Source organism: Protobothrops mucrosquamatus, unplaced genomic scaffold (genome assembly GCF_001527695.2).
Source record: "Protobothrops mucrosquamatus isolate PMUCROS unplaced genomic scaffold, P.Mucros_1.0 scaffold2326, whole genome shotgun sequence".
NCBI lineage: Eukaryota > Metazoa > Chordata > Lepidosauria > Squamata > Viperidae > Protobothrops > Protobothrops mucrosquamatus.
In genome coordinates this window covers 60,394-81,630 of record NW_015388409.1, presented here as the reverse complement: position 1 = coordinate 81,630, position 21,237 = coordinate 60,394, and the positions used below count along the sequence as shown (strand labels likewise).

The following is a 21,237-nucleotide window of genomic DNA, read 5'->3' as shown; positions in this document are numbered from 1 at the left end:
GCTTTGGCTTATTATACCTTGTAGAGTTTAGCCAGCCTTCTGTTGGTGGCGTCAGCTTGGGTGTCATCAGTTGTAGCTGCTGGCAGGGTAGGTTTGGGCCCCAAGACCTGAAAAACACAGGGGTGTCAGTCCTTCCAAGTTATCGTTGTCTGTTGTCTTCATAACTTCAGAAGCTATGCCTCCAGAAGTCGTGAATGCTCCATTACTGGAGGTTTTTAAGAAGAGATTGGACAACCATTTGTCTGAAATTATATAGGGTTTCCTGCCTGAGCAGGGGGTTGGACTAGATGACCTCCAAGGACCCTTCCAATTCTTCTATTCTATTCTATTCTATTCTATTCTATTCTATTCTATTCTATTCTATTCTAGTCTAGTCTAGTCTAGTCTAGTCTATTCTGTCCTGTTCTGTTCTATCTTGTTCTGTTCTGTTCCGTTCTACTGTACCTACTCTATTCTATTCTATTCTATTCTTCTATTTCTATTTCTATTTCTATTATTTCTATTTCTATTATTTCTATTTCTATTTCTATTTCTATTTCTATTTTCTATTTTGTATCTTCTATTTTATTCTATTCCGTTCTGTTCCGTTCTACTATACCTACTCTATTCTATTCTTCTATTTCTATATTCTATCTTCTTTCTTCTATTGTATTGTATTGTATTGTATTGTATTGTATTGTATTGTATTGTATTGTATTGTATTCTATTCTATTCTATTCTATTCTATTCTATTCTATTCTATTCTATTCTACATTCTATTCTTAGAAACTTTGTTCCCCAGATATTTCCCAAAGAGCAAACAAGTTGTGCATGGAAAAATAACGACCAATTAAGATTGTTCCGGGGACCTCTCCATCAACCCAGTGACCAGACTGATGGTAGTTATAGAGAGGAAAAGAAGAGAAAGGAAAGTGGGATCAAACAAAATCTACGAAGAGGAGATTAAGTCATCCCTAGCGTAGGAAAGCTCTCTACCAAGTTTTTTTTTGTTTCTAAAAAGGGAGGGAAAAAGCCACTGGAGAAATCTCTGCCCGCTCAAGATGAGAAAGAACGAGTTCTGGAGAAAGACCTGGATCATCTCGTCGCGTTCAGCCCCGTCATCTTCAACTATGACTCTGGCCCGTCCACTCCGCTCGTTGTCCCGGATGCCCTTGGCGACTTGGGTGGCTTTCAGTTTTTCAAACCGGTTGGCATCGGAGCCGCACCATTGGTGAATGTTCTACAGGAGATGAAACAACCGCAGGGTCAGTGGGGAAAAACACAAGGCCAGCGCTAAAGGGATTTGTGTCTGTGTGGTGCGCTTCTCCTGGCAAACAAGCTGACTCAGATTCTTGACCCTTTCACTCCCCTGTGGGTCAAAGACCAGAATAATAGTTTACTCAGTAAGATAGTCACTTGCTGCTTAATGGCGTAATATTTCAAATCTATTTAGAAATGCCAGATATTTCCCCCCCCCTTTGTTAACGAAAGCGTGGTATATTCACCGTGCGCCTAATAAAAGACAGTGAGTTTTTCTTTCTGTGACTTTCTTAAAATATGTTTTATGGCTTCCGTAGCCTGTGAAGGACCACGTCTTCGAAGCAACGTTGTGTAATTTTCGTCCCCAAGTGCCCAAATCCTGTTACGAATGACTCTATGGAGCACTTACGTTGCCCAGATCCAGGATAAAGCAGTCACCCCTGTTGAAGCTGTCCCAGCTGACGGGCACCTCGGTCGCCCGTGCGGTTCTCCTGCCTTTCACCTGCAAGAGTCTCTGGACCGTGACTTCGTTGGGCACCACGTGTCGGAAGCCCGAGGCCACACCACCGGCCTAGAAGAAGAACAGAAACAAAATGACCCTCCACCAAGATGACCCTCAATGCATCTTAAGTTCAGATCTACAGGAAGGACTTGGCCTATCAGAAACATCTGGAGGAAATGAGATTTCCATCCAGGACCAAAGAGAACTGCATTGTCCTGAGGGCAGGAGAAGAAGCAATGGATGGAAACTATTCAAGCAGAGAAGCAACCTAGAACTAAGGAGAAATTTCCTAACAGGGAGAACAATTAATCAGTGGAACGACTTGCCTCCAGAAGTTGTGGGTGCTCCATCACTGGAGGTTTTTAAGAAGAGATTGGGCAGTCATTTGTCTGAAATGGGATAGGATTTCCTGCCTGAGCAGGGGGTTGGACTAGAAGACCTCCAAAGTCCCTTCCAACTCTGTTGTTCTATTCTATTCTTATTGGTTCCCCTCTGGATCAGGGCTGTTTGCTAACAGGGTTCTGAGCACCACTCAAGAAGTTCTCCAGCAGGCACCTACCTTGTATTTCAGTCCTGATTTGAAGTATCCTAAGAAAGTGGACGACTCGTGTCCTTGCACTTCCCGGTGTTGGATCGCCCTTCCTCCAAGATAGTCATCCAGTTGTACTGTGAAAATGGCGGCAGATCCGCTTTCATCTTGGCTGCATTCGTTGCCTGGAAAAGAGAAAAAAAGAAAATTAAACCAAAGAGTTGGAAAGAGGGCAAGAGGGCTCAGCTCGTCGGGTGTTAGGCCAAAAACCCAAGAAAGATAAGTGATGGTTCTTCCCAGTTGAGTTATTTATTGTTTCACACCTATAGACGGAAAACTCAACATCTCTGCATCTCTAACACACTCTGGGAACTATTAGGAAGGGGCTGTCCTCACCCTCTCTCTCACACACATATCGGAGCTGAGCTGCCTCTTACGCACTCTCTCCCTCCTGGAGATCTTGCTAAGTTCCATCATATCGTGTGTGGACTTCAACTCCCAGAATCCTTCCGCCACCACATGTGGACAAATCCCAGCATTCATCAGCCACTGTGTGTGGTCTTCAACTCCCAGAATTCCTCAGTCACCACGCGTCAGTCCCCAAACCAAGAATGATGCATAATGATTCTTCTTCATTGTTTCATACCAATAGACAGAATCTTGCTAGATTGAAGACTCCACTATCTGCATCTACAATACGCTCTGGGAACTATTAAGGAGGGCCTGTCTTCACCCTCTGCTTCTCACACATGATAATCCAGGCTAAGTTGCCTCTTATTCCTCTGAGACGCAGCCCCTCCCTCCCTCCCGGAGACCTATCTCCTCAGTACATTCTATCACCTCATGTGGGGACTTCAACTCCCAGAATTGCTTAGGATCAGCTCGGAGAGTGGAGTCCCATAGAGTTCTCCTTACCTAGCCAAAAGTGAAGGTCGTATTGCAGATTCCCGTTACGTTGCCGGATTGTGTTGAGGATCACGTAAGCATCCCCCATGAAAAAATCCCCATAGAGGTTTCTCGGCACTGGGACCAAATCAAACTTCTCAATCCTCCAGATCTGAAGGCCCGGCTGCTTGCCGGCGTTCAGGAACTCGGCGTGTTCCACCATGCTCACCGGCTGGGAGAAGAGAAAGGGGGAGGGAATTCATGGATTAGCACGTTTGACCCGCTCACTTTCTCCCGCTGCTTGCAAAGTCAAAGGCACCCTCTTATTTCTAGAGAGCCAGTCCTCAACATCCCAAAGGCAGCTCCTTTAAAGCAATTTGACCTCAGGAAATGAAGCCAAATATACGTGTCCCAGAATAATGTGGCAGGATCCAATCTGAATCGGTCACCGGGACCAGAGGTTTTTTTCCCCCCAAGCTTTTGGACTCTGCTAGGGCTCACGCTCAGGGAATGTCTCAATCTCTAAAATGCATTCAGTTTTGCAGCTATTCAGATTGTTGGCCGAGCAGGGACAAAAACAGCCAGAGAAAAAATTGAAAGCTGGAAAATGGGCCCCTTGTCAGGCAACCAGAGTGCTGATTTACCGTCAGCTTACCCTGGACCTAGGAGGGTGCAACTGAAGCTGCTTTAATAACAGCAGTTTTCCTTATCGGCGGGGCGGGGGGGGGAAGGAAGTTTTAATTCCATTATCCCAAAGCTGCTTTTCCAAAAGGCAACTGGACTTTGTTTTTCCATGAAGACGTTTCGCTTCTCATCCAAGAAGCTTCTTCAGTTCTGACTTGGGGGAGGGAGAGGACACCATCCATCTCCTGTTTGCAACCCAGTCCTTTCAGCACTTCCAAGAAGGCTCCACACCCATTGGCACTATTCAGCTGTCCCTGTGGGGCGCAGATAAACCTCCAATGACTCTCAGGAAGAGCGCCAATGAGCGGATGACTGAAAGGCACATAACTCCTTCCGTTCTCCTCCATTCATTCAGAACCGAGGAAGCTTCTTGGAGGAGAAGCGAAACGCTTTCAAGCAAAAACGAAGCCCAGTTGCCTTTTGACAAAGCACCATGACCTGGGTGACCGAGAGTCTCCATAAACATGTCATTTCTTGAGCTGGGGGGAACAAAATCACGGCTGCTAATCAAGCCGGCAACCGGGTTCAGTGCTTCCAAATCCCCCAGTGGCCTCTTTTTTTCCTAATCCATTAACAGAATGAGCTTTCCGAGATTTCAGGCTGGCTCCTTCGAGATTCCAGGGGTTTAGGAACACAGGACTTTGTGCAAGCTAGAGATAAGCTCTAAAGGCCAGCCCTCCTTCACTTTAGTTCCTCTGCCCTGCTAAAATAAGACATAAGCTGGTTCTGTTGCAGGAAACCTTCAGCCACTTCTTGCTAAAACCCAATTCTCCGTATCTAAAGGCTGCTTTACTGAATGCACGTGACTCAGAGTCTTGTTTTTGCTGCGTCGCTTAGGTTACTCCAGGAAATGCACAAGAAAAACCAGGCCGAAATGCCATCCTGTCACCGTCCTAGAAAGAATGGACAGGCTTCTGCTGATAATCTTTCTCTGGACTTCGGCAACCTTCTTGGAAAAAGGGAAACAGGATGGACTAACCAAACCAGTTTGGTTGCGATATGAAAAATAAACACTTTAAAAAAAAAAAAAAAGAGAGAGAGAGAGAGAATTGGTTTCAATAGAGAAATTCCTTCCAGTCTCGTCCTTGGGAGAGTTTGTTTTGCCTAAACAAATCATGTGGAAAATGACACACACATTTCTCCTCTAGTGGCTTTGCAGATGCATGGGTGTATAGCAGTCCGATAATTGGAGAATAAAGGTAGTTCTCAAAGAGGACATTCATTCATTTATTACATTTATGTGCCACCCATCCCATTATCAAGTGACCCTGGGCATATCTCTCTCTTTCTCTCTCTCTCTTTGTTATGTATCTATGTTATCTCTCTCTCCCTCTCCCTCTCCCTCTTTCTCTCTATTATGTATGTTATCTCTCTTTCCCTCCCTCACTCCCTTTCTGCCTCTATCTGTCTCTGTCTCTGTCTGTCTCTGTCTCTCTCTCTCTCTCAACACATACACACACATGTATGTATGTATGTATGCATGCATGCATGCATGCATGTATAGAAGAGACCATCTGTCTATATTTAATTGCTTTATTTTTCCCCTCATTTGTTTCATTATAGCATTTGATATTTCCAATGAAATATCTATCTATCTATCTATCTATCTATCTATCTATCTATCTATCTATCTATCTATCTATCTATCTATCTATCTATCTATCTATCTATCTATCTCAATCATTATCTATCTATCTATCTATCTATCTATCTATCTATCTATCTATCTATCTATCTATCTATCTATCTATCTACCTACCTACCTACCTACCTACCTACCTACCTACCTACCTACTACGTACAAAAACTCATGGCATGTTTCTGATTCATCACTTGACTTGCCAAAAACTTGACAAACATAAGCCTTAAAATACAAGTTCAGAGCTGGCTACTCCGTCTGCTAATCCCCAAATTCTCCCGTCGGTTTTACGGCAAGCTACTGATCCGGTCCGAGAACCTGGGTGTAAAAAATCCTTGTCACTCACCCCAGCCAAGAGCACGACAATCAGCGAGATAAGGGGAGAGAATCTTCCCAAAGCCATTGTGATCCACCAGTTTACTCTCTCAGCTTTCTGCTGAATTAAAACTTCCAAAGATTCCCCCCAGCCCGGGCCCTGCGCTGAAGTTTGAACAAGCCCGGTTCTTCTTCTGAGTCTGCCTTAGAACCGAGAGGCCGAGAGAATCCGGGACGTTGCTTTTTATCTCCTCTCTGTGTGCTTTGCTTGGGCCGGATCCCACCCTGGGCACGCCCGGCTCCAGCTGAAGCGCACAGCTGGATACGCCTCTGTGTACGGGACAAAGAATCAAGGTGCAGTAAAGGCCAACTCCCTGGAGGCTATCAAGACAGAAAGCCAACTGGTGCTTATGACTCGCAGGCTGAAATTCATGGGAAGGGATGGGAGTTGCCAACAAGTTATGTAAGGCCAAGAGGAGGCCTTTGATTGTGGTGGGGGGAATATAGGAAGTCCTCAAATTACAGCTGCTCGCTTTAGTGTCCGTTCGAAATTACAACAGGGCTGAAAAAAAAGACTGTTTTTCACGCTTAACGTCCGTTGCAGCTTCTCCAGGGTCACGTGATCCAAATGGAGATGATTGGCAACTGATTCCTATTTATGACGGTCCCAGGGTCCCGCAGAGGGTGACGTGACCCCCTTTTGCGACCGTCCGACAAGCGAAGCCGATGGGGAAGGCAGATACACTTAACATCCCGAGTTGCCAACTTATCAACCGCACTGATGATTCACTGAACAATTGTGGGAAGACAAGTCGTAAAAGGGGGCAGAACTCGCTTCACAAGCGTCTCACTTAAGAACGGAAATGTTGAGTCCCGTTTTAGGTCGTAAGACGAGGCCTCCCCCGTAGGAGGAGGGAGGTCCGTGGGGTAAATTCGCCGCCTTGAGTTAGTTGTAAAAACAATAAGGGCAGGATACGAATAATAAATAAAAATTAGACGTTTGAATGCCCCAAAATGTTACGACGGTTGGGTTTAGGCAACGTAAACAATTTGTTTGTCTGGATCAGAACCAGAATCCAAATTTGAGCCTCTTTCCTTCCCTTCCTCTAGGGAATAGGAGTAGAACACTGTGTTGTTTTGCTCCGTCACTGTCCTCCAAGTTAAGGAAAGTACTACATGTTCCATCTCTTCCCTCAGGACTCATTTTCCTAACCAAAAGCAAAACAATTTGGCTTGAATGTCCTCAGATCTTTGTTTTCAGGTCGCGGCCTGAATCTGGCTAAGCCTCTGCTCCAGTCCTTTCCCATAATAGACGGTACCAGGAGGGCTCTTGTCCCAGGGCGCAACCCATGGGAGAAAATAATATTAGTTACCAGCAGTTGCAATGACAAAAAACAAACAAACAGAAAAAGCCTTCGTGCTGGGTGGAAAGTTAACCCAAACCCAAAGTGGCCCATCTATCCAACAAGTTTGGGAAGTCTTGTTTTTCCCCCCATTCAGTCGTGTCTAAATCTCAGAGATTGCCTGGATAAGTCCCTGCATTTTTCAGAAGTGCTTTGCCATTGCCTCTTTCCTAGGGCTGGGAGGAACTGACTGGCCCAAGATCACCTGGCTAGAACTCGCCGTCTCCTGGGTGATTGGTCCAAAGTCACCCAGCTGGCTTTCATGCCTAAGGTGGGACTAGTATTCACCATCTCCTATTGATGGGTCCAAAGTCAACCAGAAGGTTTTCATGCCTAAGGTGGGACTAGAACTCGCCGTGTCCTGGGTGGCCCAAAGTCACCCAGCTGGCTTTCATGCCTAAGGTGGGACTAGAACTCACCCTCTCCTGGTGATTGACCCAAAGTCATCCAGTTGGCTTTCATGCTTAAGGCGGGACTAGAACTCACTGTCTCCTGGTGATTGGTCCAAAGTCACCCAGTAGGCTTTCATGGCTAAGATGGAACTAGAACTTACTGACTCCTAATGACTGGCCCAAAGTCACCCAGCTGGCTTTCATGCCTAAGGTGGGACTAGAACTCACCCTCTCCTGGTGATTGGCCCAAAGTCACCCACTTGGCTTTCATGCCTAAGGCGGGACTAGAACTCACCGTCTCCTGGTGATTGGTCCAAAGTCACCCAGTAGGCTTTCATGGCTAAGATGGAACTAGAACTCCCAGTCTCCTGGTTTCTACCTTGATGCCTTAACCACTACACCAAACTGGCTGTCTTGGAGGACATCCATGCTCACATGAATGTCAATCGAGTATATTTTTTTTTAAACTGACTCATGCCTGTAGCACTAACTCATTAATTACATGTTGCACAATTTGGCTAGATGTTGTGGAACATTTTCAAATATTCCAACAGCTCAGCTTAGAAGAAGAAAGCCAGTTTGGGAAACACGGATCTTGAGGAGAACATTCCCAACAATGCTTTTGTCATCTAACGTGTCAGATCCTTTCCAGGTAGTTCGATTCTTTTCTGCTACTACAATCAAACAAGTTATTGTACCTATGTGGTCCTATAATCCCAAAGCTCACCTACAACACACACAGCAGAATCCATACTCTCCAAACATAGGCCTGGAATACTGAATTCAAGCCTTTTCTTGCCATTTTTACCAGAAGTCCAAAAGGTGCTTTTTCAAAGGGCAACTGGACTTGAAGGCCTTTCACTTCTCATCCAAGAAGCTTCTTCAGTTCTAACACCAGCCCTCTTGAAGCCTCGTTGTCTCCTTGATGGTTTGGGACAGAATTCTTGACCACGCCGGCTGGGGAATTCAGAAAATTGCATCCCAACCCATCTGGCTGAGGGAAAATTGCTATTCCAATGCTAAAAAGGAGATTTTTTTAATTTTTATTTTGCTCTTCCAATGCTAAAATATGTTTGAAACAAGTTTAAAGGCATCCAGAGACCAAAATTGCTACCTAGAATAACCACTGCAGGGCTATTACAGTCAGATATCTTCTAGGAGATGTTTGAACTGTACAGGAACTTAAAAAAAAATAAACATTAAAGTTAATCAGTGGATCTACAGTATGCATGGCTTCAAAAGAAGCAAGCAAATAAAACTTGCAAGCCCAAAGCCACAGGTTCCAAAAAGAAGGACTAAATTCCAGTAATTTCGCTTCAAGCATCCCGCCTCTTCTCAAATTTCCTGAAGCTTGGCGGTCCAAAGTAGAAACCTCACATTGATTGGGGTGGTTCAAATACAGTTACTGAAGCCAGTGATTCAATTTTGGATTGAAGCAGCAGAGGGCACACGAACACCACTTTCAAAAAAAAAAAAAAAAAAGCAAAAGTCTTGATAGACAGACCAGGAAATAAAGTTCAAAATTTGTAGGAAGGCAAGGCCTTCACCCTAAAGAAATAATTACATTATGTTTCTTGCAAGTTCTCTAATCAGATTTCAGAATAGATGATATGGGTCGTCGGGAAAGGGTAAATCTCCTTTACCTTGATATTTTGAACATCTGATATATATATATAAAGCACAAATGCTTTGATAATGGTACTTAGTTTGGGTCATGAAACGTCTGCAAGGAAACAAGCTTAGAGAGCACCAAGTCTTTTTTTTTTCCTCCTCCTCCTCCTCCTCCTCCTCCTCCTCCTCCTAGCACTGATGATGTTACCTAGTTTGGTAATGGAACATCTGCAAGAAAACAATCCAGCTCAGAGAGCACCAAGGACCCCACAATCCTCATCTCCTTCCTCATCCTCCCACTCCTTCTAGCACTGATGATGTTACCTAGTTTGGTAATGGAACATCTGCAAGAAAACAATCCAGCTCAGAGAGCACCAAGGACCCCACAATCCTCCTCTCCTTCCTCATCCTCTCTGTAAACCCCATTCCCTTCTACCTGATCAGGTACTGAAACATCTGCAAGAAAGCCACCACGCTCAGAGGGCACCGAGGACCCGTCATTTCAACCCTGAGCTTTTGGCTGTCTGATGACTGAAAGTGGCAGGCACAGACAAGCTGGTTAGCAAAAAAATAATATCGGCCCTTGTCAATAGTCCAGTCTTAACACAATGTAGTGATTCATTTATGATTCAGGCATCCTAATTCCCCATCAGGCATTGAGTGTGCTGAGTATGTATAATTCCAATGCAAAATCTCTTTTGAATTGTGCTTACAACCACGGAACGTTATGCATCTTCTCCTCATCTCGCGTCTCGCTTGTTTTCTCAAGTTTCCAGCTTGAAGAGAAGGACGAGGGGGGACATGATAGCAGTATTCCAATATCTCAGGGGCTGCCTCAAAGAAGAGGGAGTCAAGCTATTTTCCAAGGTGCCTGAAGGCAGGACAAGAAGGAACGGATGGAAACTAATCAAGGAGAGAAGCAACCTAGAACTAAGGAGAAACTTCCTGACAGTGAGAACAATTAACCAGTGGAACAATCTGCCTCCAGAAGCTGTGAATGCTCCAACACTGGAAGTTTTTAAGAAGAGACTGGACAGCCATTTGTCTGAAATGGTGTAGGGTCTCCTGCCTGAGCAAGGGGTTGGATTAGATGACCTCCAAGGTCCCTTCCAACTTTATTATTATTATTGTTGTTGTTGTTGTTGTTATTATTATTATTATTATCTCCAGCTCTTCAGACGTCCTGGAGATCTCTCATCCAAGAACTACAAAAGCAGCCAAAGTCTATTCCGTCACATACACAAAGTTTGTATCACTCGTACGAAAAAGATGTTGAGACTCTGGAAAGAGTGCCGAGAAGACCCACGAAGATGACTAAATGGGCTGGAGGATAAAAGCAAGGATGAACGGTGATAGGAATTGAGGATGTCTAGTGTTACGAAGGGAAGACTGGGGTGACATGATAGCAGTCTTCCAATATTTGAGGGGCTGCCACAAAGAAGAGGGGGTCGACCTATTCTCAAAGCACCTGAAGGCAGGACAAGAAGCAACGGGTGGAAACTGATCAAGGAGAGAAGCAACCTGGAACTAAGGAGAAATTTCTTGACTGTGAGAACAATTCATCAGTGGAACGGCTGGCCTCCAAGAGTTGGGGGTGATCCATCACTGGAAGTTTTCAAGAAGAGACTAGACAACCGTTTGTCTGGAATTTGTACAAGGTCTCCTGCTTGAGCAGGGGGTTGGACTAGAAGACCTCCAAGGTCTCGTTTTACTGTTACATTTTTGCCTTGGGTAGCCTGTTGCCTGAACCCAAGGCATATCTGCTGTTGACTTCCAGGGCATTAAGCTTCTTCTGTTCTATGTTCTCTGTTCAATGCAGATCAGACCTTCTCTTTTGCTCCTGCTAAAAGTGCCCAGGAATGTGATTGAGTCAATTAAATTGTGTGCCTCCAGATTGTGGTTTGATCGATTTACGGATCACGGCCTAAACAAACATTCTGCCCAGCCGCAAAAGAGCGATTTCTCCAGGCACGCCCTCTCCTGATCCTGGCCCGGCTTGGTGCCTGCTGAGTCAGCCCAGCCTTAGAACGGAGTCCACCCTCTGAATAAGCTGTCGCACTCTTCAATTAAACACAACGCTCATATCTGACCACATTTCTGGATTACATTTCTTCTCCTCCGTATTATTCCAACCAGGGGAAATTCCAACAAGGTTTGGGGGTCCAATTCAGTAGCGCTTTCACAGCAGAGGAAAAAAAATAAATACACCCAAGAAGTAAGAATAACAGAGTTGGAAGGGACCTTGGAGGTCCTCTAGTCCAACCCCCAGCTCAAGCAGAAGACTGTGTAGACCATTTCAGACAAATAAGGCCCTTCTTTCATTTCCTTCTGGAAAGCTTGCATATAGCACCCAGGATGAATTAGCCATCGCTGAGGCTAAAACTCTCTGAAGCAGGAAAGCTGGAATAGAGCACAGACCTCATGAGGTTCTCCAGAATTCTGCTTGAAGGTCTCCAGAAGACCCATCAAGGATGTGCAGCTTCTCCAGAAAAATCTACCCTCCTGTAACTTAAATCCTACGTATCTGTTCCCGTTGTCTAGAGTTAGAGTTCTCAAAAGACTAGCCTTGCGTAGGAGTCGTCTGCAGGTGTGCCAGCTGGGCTTAGCAAGCAGGGAGGAATGTCCCAAGCTTTGCTAGGGAGGGAAAGTTTGCAAAGGTTGGCGGCTCTTTTGAAGAGTCGTAAAATCCAGTTGTGAAAAGCGAGACTTGACTGGGATAAGAGTGGTCAGAAAAAAGGGGAGAAAAGGCAATGCTGCGTTCCGGGGGGATAACGGGAACTACATTCTAATGGGATTCAAATCTGAGCCAATTATCCTGGAAGTTTTTAAGAAGAGACTGGAGAACCATTTCTCTGAAAGGGTATAGGGCAGTGGTGGCGAACCTATGGCACGGGTGCCAGAGGTGGCACTCGGAGCCCTCTCGGTGGGCACTCGCGCTGTCGCCCCAGTCCTGGGCCTTTAGCTGGGTTTTATAAAACCTTTTTGCTTTAGGCCTCTGCCGCCGTGTGCAAAAAAAAAAAGAAGTTTCAATCAGTCAATTTCAACTTCTCGCAGGAAAAAAAAAGATCTTGCAAAGTTGAAATTGATTGATTGAACTTTTTAGTCCCACCCAGTCTGCCATTACCACCCCAGCCACGCCCACCCAATGGGCCACGCCCACCCAATGGGCCACACCCAGCCAATGGGCCACACCCACCCGGCACTCGACGATGCATAAGTGGGTTTTGGGTTGCAGTTTGGGCACTCGGTCTCTCAAAGGTTCGCCATCACTAGTATAGGGGTTTCCTGCCTGAGCAGGGGGTTGGACTAGATGACCTCCGAGGTCCCTTCCAACTCTGTCATTCTATTCTATCCTATTCCTGTCATTCCATTCTATTCCATATTCTATTCTATTCTATTCTATTCTATTCTATTCTATTCTATTCTATTCTATCCCATATTATCCTATTCTATTCTATTCTATTCTATTCTATTCTATTCTATTCTATTCTATTCTATTCTATTCTATCCCATATTATTCTATTCTATTCTATCCCATATTATTCTATTCTATTCTATTCTATTCTATTCTATTCTATTCTATTCTATTCTATTCTATTCTATTCTATTCTATTCTATATTCTATCCCATATTATTCTATTCTATTCTATCTATTCTATCCTATCCTATCCTATCCTATCCTATCCTATTCCATTCCATTCTAAGGAAAAGGCTCCTAGCTCAAGGGATGACCAACTGCTTCAAAGACGTGTTTTTTTTGCCGCATGTTTTCACCTGTGGCTATGAGCGTCTCATTCCCGGTGTGGGAACAAACCAGTCCTTAGATGCATGACATTGCCTAATGCACACTAAATCAAGTTGATATGTAGAGATATAAGGCCACCGTCTGTTATCGTATTAAAACAACTGAACTCTTGGAAAATAACAACAACAGCAACAACAACAATAATAATCTGTAAGTCGAGGACTGCCTGTATTTTGAAACGGGAGGAGGGCAACCTTGTCAAACGGGGAAACATCTGGCGACCCATTCTCCATTCCATCCCTGCAGCCTTTGGTGCTGGAATGAACAGCTGGAATAGATTTTTTTTCCCTCTTTCTTTTGGTTTCCTCTCCCCCCCCCCTCTCCCCTTTCTCTTAGTCCGGTGGAAAAATCCACAATCGTTTGTTGAAATGGTGCCACTGAGGCTAGCTGACAAGCTCCTAATATGGGCTGGAAGGGCTGCCAGAAGGGCTGTGAAGAATCTCGTGGAAGATGCTGACGTTGTTGCGGTTTCGAGCCGAAGAATCGGCCTGGCTTTTTCTGTGAAGAAGTTTGGGAAGTGACATTTGGGTAACCAGGCAGTCGGATGTGGAGCAGAAAAAAGAGCCCTGAGGTGGCTGCGATAAAGGAACGGCGGTGGGGGCAGCGAGGAAGCGCAGCCCCTTGGACCCTCAAGAGCGACCGTGTTGGCCCTAGTTGGCTTCGGCTGCCGCTAGTTTTTCCTTCCTTTCCATCAGATTCTGGCGGGGCAGGAAATGTTTCTGCCTGGCGTTGCATCGTGTGGCCTTCCACCTCTGTTGGATCTGAGCAGCTCTCTCTGAATTGTGTTGGTGTCTTTGCAGGGTCTCCGTTCCTATAAGAGCAGGACGGTCTTCCGATCGACCCCTTGCAATCCTACACAAACGATCTCTCATCTTGACCCAGGGAGGTGTCTCATTCGAAATGCGACTGTATTATACGGTCACTCCTCCTCTTCCTCTTCTTCCTCCTACTCCTCTTCCTCTTTTTCCTTTTCTTCTTCTTCCACTTCCTCCTCCTCTTCCACTTCCTCCTCTTCCTCTTTCTCCTTCTTGTCTTCCTCCTCTTCATCTTCCTCCTCTTCCTTCTCATATATTTCTTCTTCTTCTCCTCCTCCTCTTCCTCTTTCTCTTCTTCCTCTTCCTCCTACTCCTCTTCCTCTTCCTTCTTCCTCTTCTTCCTTCTCTTCCTTTCTCTTCTTCCTCTTCCTCCTCCTTTCCTTTCTCCTTCTTGTCTTCCTCCTCTTCATCTTCCTCCTCTTCCTTCTCATATATTTCTTCTCCTCCTCCTCCTCCTTATATATTAACTTTTGCTATCATGAAACTCTCCTGTGTGATTACTATTTTAGCTCAAAGCCTTGCCCAGCTGCCTGTATATAATCACTGATACCCCTAGTTCATAATAGCTATTTTTATTTTCTTTGTTGTTTGGCAAGTACACAGAAAGCTTCTGTCTTGGAGACAAATTCCTTGTGTGTCTAACTACATTCTTGGCCAAATAAAGTATTCTATTCTATTCTATTCTATTCTATTCTATTCTATTCTACTCTACTCTACTCTACTCTACTCTACTCTACTCTACTCTTCTCTACTCTACTTCTATTCTATTCTATTCTATTCTATTCTATTCTATTCTATTCTATTCTATTCTATTCTATTCTATTATTCTATTCTCTGGAGATTTTTAATAAGACAGAACTATCAGCCCTCAACATTTAGTGGCACAATTGGAAAGGAGTATTTTATAAAGACAGAAGTTTATTTTTCATTATTGTGACTATTTTCACTGGGGAGAACAATGATGGAAGAACACCACTGGAGAGACTATATTTTTGATCCAATTCTTTCTGTTCAGTAAGGGCTTGTTGCTTAACTACATTATTGGATTAATCAGTGGATTTTCCTGGATCTGCACAATGGCTTTGGATTATAAAATAGTCCAGTGGTCTAAATTCACAGAAAATTAACACATCAGGGCTAACACTAAGCAAATCTAGCATGCCGTGTGAATGCATCTGCTGGGTACTTTAACTGAGCCTATCAATTTTGCAATTGCACCCACAGATTACTAGTCCATAGTGTTTCTTCTATCCTGCTTGGGGTGAATCCAATCTCTGTATGCCTGTGTGGACATGATCTGGATGCTCTCTGAGCTTGGTTGATTTTTCCAGACAGGAAACAATGAAATCTACGCTTGCCTGGTGGATCAAGGCAAAGGAAGATCTTTTGACGCTACCGCTAAAAAACTGGTTAGATTTGCTAAGGTACTATGCATGTGTGAGACCGAGTAGGATAGAGGAAACAGTGTGGACTAGTCACTTGTAAGTGCAGTTGCAAAAATGGATTACTAGACCGACTCAATTTAAATTGATTCTCTTTGGATACGAGGATATTGAATCGTATTATCTTAATCTGGGCTAGATAGCATGTTGGATTGCAACCCCCATAGGCCACATGGTTTAGGGATGTTAGAATCCAAATATAGGTAGTCCTTGACTTACGACCTCAGCTGACCCCAACATTTCTGGTACTGAGACATCTGTTAAATGAGCTTTGCCCATTTTGGTGCCACCGTTGCTAAGCGAATCACTACAGTTGCGAAGTTAGTCACACGCTTGTCCAATGAATCTGAGTTTGCTGGTCAGTCAAAAAAAGGGGATCAGGTGACTCTGGGACATTGTGACGGTCATAAATACGAGTCACTTGCCAAGCGTCTGAATTTCGATCACGTGTGACCACGGGGGGACGCTGCGATGGTCATAAATACGAGTCACTTGCCAAGCGTCTGAATTCTGATCACGTGACCAGGGGGATGCTGCGACGGTCGTTAAGAGTGAAAAACGATCCTAAGTCCCTCCCCTTTTTTCCAAGTGCCGTTGTAACTTCAAACAGTCACTAAACAAAGTGTTGTAAGTTGAGAACCGCTCCACGCAGATCTTGCTAAATAACGGCTGTTGTGTGAACAGGGAACAGCGGACGCTCTCGGTGCTTTTAATAGCTCGCTAATTTTGTGAAATTCGACAGACAGGAGTCTGTCTGTCGAGCTGCAGGAGTTTATGGTGCTGAGGGTGAAAAGCACCAGAGCTGATTATGCTTAAAAAGATGGACAGTAAACCATTATGGAGACCAAGTTTGAAGTCTCCAACCTCCTGCACCGTGTGGAGAAGCACAGCCACTCCTGGAAGAGTTTCAAGCGTTGTGTTGGTGGAAAGACTGGACGGCAAAGGGGAGAGTTTTAAAAAGCGAATAAATAAAATAAAATAAAATAAATAAGGAAGTGTAGCGTTTCGAACTCAGAGGCTCCCGGAGGTTATCTGCGAGAGGATGTGGTGAGAACCACATGGCTGCTTTGGAAACGGTCGCGAACAACAGATCCTTCTTACGAAGACGGTTCGAGCTTCCACGGAAAGAGGAAGGAGGTTGGGAAGAGCAGACGCTTGAAATGCGCAAACAGGGTTGACCGTCGCCTGGATATTTTCCATCTTTTGAGCTGCCTGGCTGAAGAATTCTGGGAGTTGAAGTCCACAAGTCATAAAAGGGCCAAGTTTGAAGACCCCTGGCTTATATGGTCCATGCTGGCTGAGGAATTCTGGGAGTTGAAGTCCACAAGTCATAAAAGGGCCAAGTTTGAAGACCCCTGGTGTAGGGTCACCTGCTTGGGTGGTGGGTTGGGTTGGACTAGACGACCTGCAAGGTCCCTTCCAACTCTGTTATTCTAACTCTACTCTACTCTACTCTACTCTACTCTACTCTACTCTACCCTACTCTACTAGTCTAGTCTAGTCTAGTCTAGTCTAGTCTAGTCTAGTCTAGTCTAGTCTAGTCTAGTCTAGTCTAGTCTAGTCTAGTCTAGTCTAGTCTATAAAACTGGGGCCAGAATGGAAGAGGAGACAAAGATTTGCGTTCAGGTTTTCCTTGAGCCATGGATCCATGAGGTGACCTCCACTAAGCATCTGACAAATAAGAATACCGCACAGGGTGTGTGTGTGTGTGGTTTTTTTTTTAAGGCAGGGTAGAATTTATGGCCCTCCCAAACCCATGTGACCACAAGGCAGATTATTTAATCAATACATTGAGATCTTAAGACATGTCAACATCAACTTGAGAAAGAGAGAGTTATTTTCTCTGACATCCGCCCTCTTGGTGGTTTTTTTTTTTTTTTCTCCTAAAAAATTTCCCACCCTCTTCCCAAGGAAGATATCTCAATTCATGCAGAGGAGGCAAGTTGTGAAAAAGAAACGGGGACTTAGATGACCACCGAGAAGAGAAGAAGTACATACTAGAGGGAGGGGGCAAAGGAGATAGGGAGAGAAGGCGGGAAGAAGTATCCATGGTTAGCAAAGTTGGGTCGTCTCATAACATCCCGAGAGAAAAAGGCATGTTAACATTCCAAGCAATTTATTGAAATCAGATCTTAGCTTCCTACCTTGGCGTCTTTCACACAAGTCATCCCCATACCTTTATTTTTTTAACACACTCTCCCTAGGAAACATTTTAAATAGGGTTTAGATGGCTGCATTTCAAGGCACAGCAACAACAATAACACAAGCAGTTGTCTTCATTTTTTTGTTTTTTAAAAAAGAGGTTTTTTTTCCCTCCCCCACACTTTGGAACACACGATCTGAAAAAGAAGAGGCGGTGAAGGGAAAAAAAAGGGGGGGGGAATCGCTTTCCATAACATCTGGAAAGGGGGAGGGAATAAAATTACAGTAAACACGGCCTTAAATCAAGAAGCCCATTCACACTGCTGGTATTCATGAAGTCTGAAGCTATTTTTAACGGCTTTGGGCAAAACGCCCATGGCATAGTGGCATAAGGGGGAGGAAAAAAAAAGCTTTTGACAGTCAATTCCCCATCAGCACTTTCATCCTGTCAGCTGCTTGAGCTGGGCCAGAAAGGAAAAATACTAAAAAAAAATACTGCAATTTTTTACGAGATAATTGCCACTTTCTCTTTCCACTAAGTGCTTTTCTCTCTCTTTTTTTTCTCCCCATCTTTCAATCTCTATCTTTCATCTCTATTACCTATTTATCATCCATCCATCCATATGTATCTATCTACCCTTCTATCTATCTATCTATCTATCTATCTATCTATCTATCTATCTATCTATCTATCTATCTATCTATCTATCTATCTATCATCTATCTCTAATTCTCTCTCTCTGTCTCTCTATCATGTATCTATAATCTATCTATCTATCTATCTATCTATCTATCTATCTATCTATCTATCTATCTATCTATCTATCTATCTCTATCTGTCTATCTATCATCATTTAATTCATCTATTATCTATCATCTATCTGTATCTATCTCTATCTGTCCGTCTATCTATCCTCTAATTCATCTATTATCTATCTGTCTGTCTGTTAGTCCATCCCTCCATCCATCATCTATCATCTATCTGAGCCACCCACCAAGCTCAGAGAGCACCAAGGACCCCACAGTCCTCCTCCTCCTCCTCCTCCTCCTCCTCCTCCTCCTCTTCCTCAAACCCTACTCCCTTCTAGCACTGGTGACATTACCTATTTTGGATAGTGAAATGTCTGCAAGAAAATGTCTGAAATGGTATAGGGTTTCCTGCCTGAGCAGGGGGTTGGGCTAGATGACCTCCAAGGTCCCTTCCAAATTTATTATTATTATTATTATTATTATTATTATTATTATTATTATTATTATTATTATTACAACAACCCAGCTTAGAGAGCACCAAGGACCCCACAATTGTTGTCCTCCCCATCCTCTCCACAAACCCCACTCCTTCTAGCACTGATAATGTCACCTAGTTTGGGCAATGAAACGTCTGCAAGAAAACAGCACCGCTCAAAGAGCACCACGGACCCCTGGCAAGGTTAACTGTGGGTAGGAGAGGACGCCATGCCATTATTTGTAAGAAGGGGGACGAAGACCCCGCCTGCTTGCTTTTTTTTCCACATACTCCAAGGCCACTTCAAATATCCTCCTTTATCAATTAACCTTGGGCCCACAGGATCTCCTTCCTCCCACCCCATCCGTTCCTCCCTCTTTGCGTCTTGGGCTTTCCCTCCAGCCAGGGCTCCAAAACTTCTAATGAATTCCAGAGAATTCATTAGTTATTTAGTTATTGGGCTTGTGCCCTCTGACTCGTCGACTTAATAGAGCACGTATTGAAAATCGCCACCCATTCGATGGGCGTGAAGGTGCAGGGCGAGCCACGCGATGAGTCACGCTGCTTTTGACCCCCCCCCCTTCCTCTTGGGATTTAAACTCAGGAAAATTCACAGCTGCTCCTCTGGAGAGCGGCCAAGAAGGAAAGGGCCTGCAGGCACCGAAGGAGAGGGCAGATTAGACTCATTTCCACTTTTCCAATTGAAAGCAATTTGGCCTGGGTAGGTTTGGAGTTCAGACAGGATGCTATGAATTCCACTTCCTTTCCAGGGAAAGCCATGGGGTAAGGAGAAACCCCCCCCCCCTTGTAGATTTGCTTTTCAAAAAAACAACAACAACGTAGTTCCCCTTTCTTTAAATCATCTGCTTGGGCCTTCAAGCAGACAATCTAAATGAGAACCGATGATGTTTATCTAGTTTTGGTAATGAAACATCTGCATGGAAACCACCAAGCTCGGAGAGCCCCAAGGACAATCCTTTTCTTCCTCCTCCTCCTCCTCCTCCTCCTCCTCTCTACAAACCCCACTCCCTTCTAGCATGGATGATGTTTCCTAGTTGGGTCATGAAATGTCTGCAAGAAAACAAGCAAACTCAGAGAGCACCCAGGACCCCACAGTTCTCCTCCTCCTCCTCCTCCTCCTCCTCTCTACAAACCCCACTCCCTTCTAGCATGGATGATGTTTCCTAGTTGGGTCATGAAATGTCTGCAAGAAAACAACCAAGCTCAGAAAGCACCAAGGACCCTACAGTCCTCCTTCTTCTTCTCCCCCTCCTTCTCCTCCTCCTCCTCCTCCTCCTCTTCCTCCATTCTGCTACTTAGAGGGGCAATGAAAGGTCTGCAAGAAAACCACCCAGCTCAGAGAGCACCAAGGACCCCACAGGTCAACCCTGAGCTACACATATTCCATTCTATTGCATCTTATTCATACATCCACTGTCTAATGTGCCTACTTGGCTAAACTGGATTCTCGTTTTAAAATTTATAGTCCATGTTTTCCTGGTGCAGCAGGGTGTACACCAACAGAGGCAGGACTGGGTGTGTGAATCTGTGGATCTGAGATTAGGGGGGAATTGACTCTCCACACGGGTTATGAATCTGTTCTGCCCAAAACAGCCTTATGACTCCCACTGGGGTGGTCCTCCCTTCACCCTTTCTCCTGGCCTGCTCCAGTTAGTCAACTAATCTCAGCGCCCCAAGACCTGCTGCAGGCAACAGCTGTACTCACACAAGACAGCTGTATTCACACATATGAAACCCCAACCTAGCCAAGGGCTTTTCACAAGACCCTGATTTTAGTTGCATGGTCTGATTTTTTGGGGGGGTCCTTCTGTGTGTTGGGCTAACCCAGAGAATGGGTTAATCCAGTAAGCCAGTTCCTATTGTAAAAAGTGAAGGGATGAGTGATGACAGCTCTCTGGTTTAACAGGGCGTCGGTTTTAGCCAATCCAGAGCAGGCTCACTGCTGCAACAACTGCATTTGCGTTGCCAGATATCCAATCTTCAAATCACGCTATAAAAAGAATCTGCTCTAAAGCCCCGGGAATGCAGTGGATTAGTATACAGAAAGAACTGAACTAAATCAGCTCCTGGGCTGACTTGATAATAATTATTATGTTCCTCAGACTTCAGTCATACGTTCAGAGCCACCAAGGACACCAAATTGTCATATATATTTTTTTTTAAAGGCAAAGGTTTTTTTTTAATATCCTTATGTCCAAATCTTTGTCAAAGGATTCAAAAGACAAAAGAGAGGCAGTTTGGACGAGCAGTGAAGGCACTGGACTAGAAACTAGGAAGCTGTGAGTTCTAGTTCTAGTCCTGCCTTAGGCATGAAAGCGCTCACTGGGTGACTTTCAGCCAATCACCAGGTGATTGTGAATTCTAGTCCCACCTTGGGCACGAAAGCCGGCTGGGTGACTTTGGGCCGATCACCAGGAGACGGTGAGTTCTAGTCCCGCCTTAGGCATGAAAGCTCACTGGGTGACTTTGGGCCAGTCACCAGGAGACGGTGAGTTCTAGTCTCGCCTTAGGCATGAAAGTTCACTGGGTGACTTTCAGCCAATCACCAGGTGACTGTGAATTCTAGTCCCATCTTGGGCACAAAAGCC

The 21,237-nt window shown here is 44.7% G+C and overlaps 1 protein-coding gene across 2 annotated transcripts in view; it reads right to left on the bottom strand.

Moving 5' to 3' along the window:
* The window catches only part of GSN (gelsolin), a 36,770-nt gene that overhangs the window by 12,789 nt on the left and 2,744 nt on the right, over positions 1-21,237 (bottom strand). Inside the window, exons 1-6 of one of the 2 annotated variants that reach the window (XM_015824692.2) lie at positions 5,825-6,058; positions 3,186-3,387; positions 2,301-2,455; positions 1,649-1,810; positions 1,070-1,219; positions 18-107 (exon numbers count right to left, since the gene is read on the bottom strand). In XM_015824692.2, the coding sequence (XP_015680178.1) occupies positions 18-107; positions 1,070-1,219; positions 1,649-1,810; positions 2,301-2,455; positions 3,186-3,387; positions 5,825-5,881 (816 nt within the window). In that variant the 5' untranslated portion in view covers positions 5,882-6,058. Of the gene's footprint in view, positions 1-17; positions 108-1,069; positions 1,220-1,648; positions 1,811-2,300; positions 2,456-3,185; positions 3,388-5,824; positions 6,059-21,237 lie in introns of those variants that run through there. The other variant, XM_015824691.1, reaches the window with a different exon arrangement.